The following is a 7,138-nucleotide window of genomic DNA, read 5'->3' on the forward strand; positions in this document are numbered from 1 at the left end:
AAAAAAAAAAAACTGAGATTTACTTAGTAGCAGTCTTTGTTATGGTGAATAAATAAAAAAAAAGAGATGGAGAGAACTCGAAATATGTATTGGTGATTGAAATTATTCGATTCATGGACTCAAATTTTGAATGCGTGGCAGCGATATCAGAGAATTTGGAGACTATAGACATTAATCAGCTTCTAGGTTATTTACAAACACATGAAAAAAGATTGAAGAAGAGGTGTAAGAACCTTCGGCTCAACTTCTCCAATCAAGAATTAGTTAAGGCTTGTGAAAAAAGTCATTTTGTATACTTTACTCTTCCACAAAAGAGTTCAAGTTGGTTACAATAACAGCGAGGATGCATCACAATTGTTAAATCATGTCTAGGGTTGATTCAACGAAGGCTTTAAAAAAATCAGTATGACACATTTTATTATTTTAAGATGGAGATATTACAAATCATTCTCAATCAACCTGAGTTTAATATAAAAATCACGATCCAAGTCATATACACGATCATGATGCACTAAATCGGTTGCTCAACTATCTTTTTTATTCCCCTTCTTTGTTCTCTTGCTGATTAGGCCTTCATTTGGTTAGGATCTGATGGAATTTAGGTTTAAATTAAAGATTACTTGATAATTAGGAATTAAATTAAAAAAAAAAACTTAAACTCACATGGGATGAAATTCAAAATACAATTAATGGGTTCCAAGGTAAAGAAACAGTAAAAGGCAAACATAAATAGCTAGCATACGTGGGAGGACTCGTCGCATTGTTGCAGCGCGTGATCCTTCCTCTAGCCTCCAAAACAGTCTTATGTTTTTGAATTTAATAGTTTTTTGTTTTTTTTCTTCCTTTTAAGTGAATGATTTTGTTTTTCCCATTTATCAATTATAATCCCTTAATTTTGATCTCTTAAAAAATGAAAAACCTGAATAATATGGCGCAAAATTGAGTCTGAGTCAAATGGCAAAAAAACTTTGTACCCTTGAGAATCATATAGAGAGCCTATGAAAACAAACTATCATCCAAATTCAAATATAATTAATGTGGAAGGATAATCTGAAAACAAATCAATGGGGCACTGTATTCATCCTTAGCAATTGAAACCGTCAATGTTGCGCTCTTTCTAGGATGCCCTGTCCCCCGCTGTCCGTTTCTGCCCCTGCTTCTCTGCATGAATCTTTTCCCTTGCTTTTTTCATGGACTCTTCCTCCAAATTACACAGACATTGCAGCCTCAGAAATATGCTATAGTTTATAACTTTCATGGTCTAACTCCTTTGATGGTAATTGGTGGTTTGGGCGGTGACAGGTTTCTTGTCAAGGATTCATATTTACGATGAAAATAATGCGGTTTTTTTGTTTTGTTTTTTCTTTTGTCATTACTATTAGTATTACTATAGAAAAATGTAGAAACCAAAACAGCTTGTTTGCCTTTGTTTGGTGTCGTCGAATGAGAGCTCTTGCCCACAATCCCCACTAAAACATTAAGGAAATAAAACCCCACCGTTTTATCTTAAATCGTGTAAGAACTCCAAACTATTTACACTTTTGAAGATAAACACGATTTCTTTAGTGGGAACCAAACAGGTAAAGTCCATCGCATGTATATGGAATGGTTTAACAAACTGAAAAGCTGATTAGGACATCATTTGGTTCCACGCTAGCTCCTTAGTAACTTAACATTAAAATCAATTTAAAATCATATCTTTACCACCAAATCATGATCATAATTAGGAGTTAGATAGTGTCGTGAATTAAGCAGCAATTTACATTATAATTGGTTTTAAAGGAACTAATAAGCTTTTTATCAACCTATGCTTCTAAACTTATTTACGAGACCCCACTTTGAAGGCTACGATAAATGTTTTTTTTTCCTTTTCCTTTGTCCCATTGCTTTGATAAGTACGATGTTCATCTTTCTGCTAACAAGCCGAGAAAAGAAAACAAGAGAAGGGCGAGACGGTATGGGCTAGAAGATAGTCGAGTCTCCCGCTTCCAATTCTTATCACGATACCCTGTGTTATCATGGAGATAATGTGAAGAGAGAATGACTTGGGAGAATATTGGTGAGCTAGCTAGTTGAGATGTTGATTTTCAAAATTGGATTGTAATCAGATTTAGCATGGAGAAGAAGATATCGTTTTTATTTCTGGGTCTGGTCGGTGAGGGTTGGTGTGTGGATAGCTCAATTTTCCTTGATCATTTCCTCCTTTTAGGTTTGGTTTGGTCACCCTCTACATCATTATCTAAGATAGACACTGTTCATGGTCAGAGACACCATGATTGTTATTCCCTCCATGTTTTTGGCTTGTTTTCTGCTGGTTGCTTTGTAGGTATCCTCCGGGTCAAAGAATTTTAATACCATATTAAAAAATAATCATAGGCAATGTTTGAAGAATAGTTTTAATCATGCATAATGTTCAAGCTAAATATTTATTTTCAAGGGATATCGGTAGTCAAAAATTGAAGAAGAAAACTGTATCAGTTGCCATTAAAATGCAAGCACGCATAGACAATAGACGTCGTGGTGAAAACAATACACAGCTACTGTGTACAAAATCATCAATTACATAAAAACTTTTAATTTACTATTATATACATGTTAAAACAGAAATTATATTTTTAAAACGAGTCATATGTCACGTGCGTGTTAATTTATTTTTTTTGCCATCCTTGCCGATGTCTTACATGAATTCTACTAGCAATATACATTTTTTTTAATGGGATACCAGTGCTGGAATTGTGGTTATTGAATTTGGATTCTAGTTTTGTTTGTAAACTGAACCAAGAAAATTACATAAAATCACGGTTAGACAGATCACATCAAACAAGCTAACAAAAAAATTAAAACTAGAAGGGAAATTATTGGGCGTCAAGACAAAGAACATTATTTATTATAATAATATAATGATAAAATCGCCCTTAATCATAAAACCTTTTAACTATATATTGGAAATAAGATGATTTTCTTACCAAAATATAATTGTTATTTCAAATTATAAAGGGATAGATTGATCTTTTTTTCACATAGTAAAACTACTTAGTTGCAAAGAAAAAAAAAACTTACATTCAAGTGTTTTTAGTCTTTTTAATTTTTTAATACAGTAAAATAACTTAATTATTTTTAAATTGAAAATTTATTCAACCGTTTTTTAGGGATTTTTTTCATACTTTCATTTTAATTTTTTTGTTTGTTAATATAAAGATGACATGAGCATACTTTTATGTTTTAATTAATATTAAATATTTTAAAAAAAATTTGTTGATATATACATTGAATGACGACACGTGTTAAATTGTTTGGTGACATGTTTGAATCATCTAAAAGACCCTTTTATTATACATGTGACCAATGAGCGTCTAATTTGATTAGAAAAATCTTTTTTTTTTTTCCTCCTCTTTTCCTTAGTCATGTATATGTCCTTAAAAATCTTAAAATAAACCTTTTAATTTATTTTTAAAAAAAATTATCTCTCTTCATCCTTATTTCTCTTGATTGCTCTCTCTCTCTCTCTCTCTCTCTCTCTATATATATATATATATATATATATATATAATTTTATTATTCAAAATTAAATTAGTTAAAAATTTAGGTTCTTAATTGAGGTCAGGATTAAGATTTAACATGTTGTAAATTTTAAAGATTAACTTATATTTAAAAGGTTTGTCCATGTTTGATTTTTTTTCTTTATTTGATCTTATGCCTTTTAAGTTTTATCTTTAAATATTTATTTAATTAAAAATTGGGTTATGTTATTTTTATTTATTTGCTTTCTATGCAAGTTTTTACTAATTTTAAAAATGACTTAGGCTATCTCGAGTATTTTTATTTGTAATTTTTATTGAATTTTTTGTAATTAATTTTTTTTAATTTTATCCTTCAATACTAAATTGATTAGAAATTAAGAGTTTTTACAAGTTTAAATCAGATAAGCCATTATCAGAAACCCAATTGAAACAAAGTAACAAAAATGAAAATCAAGAGAAGGAAAATGGCACATACCCTTGCCCCTTCAACAATTGGCAAACGGAGTGTGCTAGCCTGCAAAGCTTCAATGGCCCCTGATAAAGAACGGGAGTAATCCTGGTCAATCAATGCCAGTTCTTCTAAAGACAACATCTGCAGCAATCATGAGTCATTAGTTTAAAAGAGAATACCCAAATAGAAATCACTAGAAATAAATAACTTCAAGCTCCAATCATGCATAAATCTCGATTAAAATAAAGCTTTGGTTTTGGCCCTTGTTCCTTAATAAAACAGAACCTTGAATAGCATTCATGGCAATGACATGGCTGAAAGTATGCCATATGGTTTGGAAGTCTATAACAATCCATTCAAGAAGTCAGCCCAATGAGAGTCAGTTTATATGAAAATGTGTGTGATAAACAGAGAGGATTTAAAAATCAGCTTAAAATGATAAATGCCAAATCTTAAAATTCAAATTATTAGAAATATTATAAGAGAAATTAAAAGTTACACCAGTAAAATTTGCATAAATACTGAAATGAAAACACAACATAGAAAAACATAGTGTTTCTATGATGGGATCATATACTGAAAAACATAGTGTTTCTATGATGGGATCAAGTCAGTCGTATCTTACTTGCTCCTTGAGGATGGAAATCAGCTTCAAATTTTGCCTTAGCCATTGCAACTCTGTTCTTTTTGCTCTCACAGATTCACACAGTTTTGATGTTGTTACATGCGCATTATACAGGCTTTTCTGGTATAGATAAGAAAAATCAGACAAGAAAATTCCTCTAAATAATTTGACAGGTTGAATTAAAGGAAATTGCATAAGGAACGAGTTACCAAAATAAAAATGAGTGGCAATTGTAAGCATAATTCATACATAAATCATCATATTGCCAAAAATGGACAAAACCTGGTATTAAAATTGTTCAGATATCCTAAAATGGCTTGATTTTGGCCATAATCGTACTAAATGCTTGAAGTAATAGATGGACACATCTACAATGCATGTATCTTCTCCAACAGGACCAGCTATTACAATCTTACAGGCTTCAGTAAAAAATCTTAATCCCACATGAATAATAAATGTGAATAACACATGACACAATTGACTTGGTCAAAACAATTTAAAAGGGAACTACAATTCAGGGGGAAGGGGTCATTTTTAGCCAAAGCTTCTGGAAAGAATTATGAGAAACTAGCATCCATGAACAGTCAAAATGATCAGAATAAGCTAACTGAAGAATCAGCTGTCTCCATCATATTATTTTCAACATCTTGTCAACATGGTTTCATGAACCATAAAATTTCTCTGTTAATTAAAATTTCTTATCAAACCCCATATAAAAGATTGCTGCTCAATAAGATGATATAGCTATGAAGTTAGGTTGGCAGATGAAAAACAATATTCTAGAAATTTATATTCACCTCAGAATTGCATCCGTACACAAAACCTTATAGAATCAACTCTTACAGATTTGACACAGATTTGACACAGAATCTTCACCCTCAAATACATGATATTTAATTCATTCCACTGATCGCCTACTCTGTTTTATTATTATATTAAAAGAAAATCTTCACCCTCAAATACATGATATTTAAAACTAGACTAGATGAACGATTGTATCTAGAAGGCAATTTAATGCCAAAACACCTGTTTTTAACAAAAACATTCAAACTCCGACACCAAAATATGGGGGCAGAGCAGCGAATGAGATTGCCTCACCTCCACTGGATCAGCCTCCCTTTGTAATTTAGCATGCTAGGCTTTTCAGGCAGCAAGTTTCCTACAGCAGCATGTTCACAGGGGTTTTCAATTGCCTCCTCCCCCACCTCCACCAGGCATATATATCATTAGCCAATATACATAACCTTCACCAGTTATAGTCAACACGGCACCAAATTTTTTTTCAATCTATAAATTCCTCCCAACCGCTTTTCAATGAATTAACAAGTAGCAGATTTCCTTCTACTTGTTCACACATAACTAACTATTGTGCAAAAAAATCCATCATCTTTCGTGACTACTTCTCAATCACCTATCAACCTCTAGACAGAGATTCAGTTTTTATTAGACATCACTTAACCACCCAGATTTGCTCAAATCCCTTAGTTAATAAAAACTGCAATCATGAAAATTGGCACTTCCCACTAACAATTGAAATCAATGGAAGAACTACATGAGAGAAGGAGTAGAGATATTATGGTTTCCTATCCAATAAAATACTCAATGCCATTCATTAACTGATAGTAATTGCCAAACAACAAAGCATGCAATAAAGAAAATAGATGCTAAATCCTAGAAAACAGCGACCATACCTTTGCATTCAACCGCTGAGCAGACAGAGCAGAATCAGCTCTGGCATTGATAAAACGCAATTGCAACAACCGATTATGAAAAATCCTTAACAAATGCACCTCCACAATCCGATTCTCCCCAATCTTCCCTCTCCTAATATCAGCAGCAAAGCTCAAAATTGAAGGGGTACTATTCACGTTGCTCAGATTACTACTCACAACACCTCCCACGGCATTCCTCACCCTCGATGGACTCATTCCCCTCATAGGAGACCGTGCAGCAGCCGATGATATCCCAAACTTACTAGGCGACCCAGGCCGTAACGCCCCACCACGAATAGGAGACATCTGTCCCCTACTATTGACAACTCCTTTTGGAGAAGATACTGGACTATCACTTCCAAACTTCTTTGGTGCAATAAGTTTGGCCGGTGTAGGTCCTTTCAATCCATTATTCCTAGAAACTGGTGACCAAGGCTCTGGTTGCCGCCTGATTCTACTATTAGTCTCTTGCCAAAACCTTGCCGGCTCTATAAACCCACGCCCCCGCTGTCCTGCAACACCAACAGCATTTCCACTACTCTCTGAAGTAGTACCAGATGATACACTCTCAGTTTCCGAAGCCGAAGGATGTTCACTATGAACATCAGATCCATTCACGTCAATAGGCTTCGTGGAATCGATTGTGCTAGAATCAGAACTCAATCTGCTTTCAATTGATGAGCTGGTATTGTTGTCATCCGCCATTGAATTTTGCAATGCCCTAACAACATTCAAATTGACTCCAGACCCAGCAAATTTCTTTCTATCATCAGTGCAATCCATGCTCCTTATAGTCATTGGATTTGGCTGCCTAAATCTCCCTGGCCAC

General features: G+C 33.5%; 1 protein-coding gene across 2 annotated transcripts; it reads right to left on the minus strand.

Annotated features, from left to right (window-relative positions):
- Positions 1–3,929: 3,929 nt before the first annotated feature.
- On the minus strand, positions 3,930–7,124 carry LOC105120569 (QWRF motif-containing protein 2-like). Of its 2 annotated transcripts, none has more exons than XM_011018828.1 (3): positions 6,289–7,124; positions 4,598–4,717; positions 3,930–4,113 (listed from the first exon to the last, which is right to left on the minus strand). In XM_011018828.1, exons 1-3 carry the CDS (start codon positions 7,105–7,107, stop codon positions 3,934–3,936), a joined length of 1,119 nt encoding a protein of 372 aa, XP_011017130.1. In that variant the 5' UTR covers positions 7,108–7,124; the 3' UTR covers positions 3,930–3,933. The 2 variants fall into 2 exon arrangements, with proteins under 2 accessions (XP_011017130.1, XP_011017131.1); XM_011018829.1 differs by lacking the exon at positions 3,930–4,113 and adding an exon at positions 5,696–5,802 and having other exon boundaries at positions 4,605–4,717.
- Positions 7,125–7,138: the final 14 nt, after the last annotated feature.

This window comes from Populus euphratica, unplaced genomic scaffold, assembly GCF_000495115.2.
Source record: "Populus euphratica unplaced genomic scaffold, PopEup_1.0 scaffold6.1, whole genome shotgun sequence".
Taxonomy (NCBI): Eukaryota; Viridiplantae; Streptophyta; class Magnoliopsida; order Malpighiales; family Salicaceae; genus Populus; species Populus euphratica.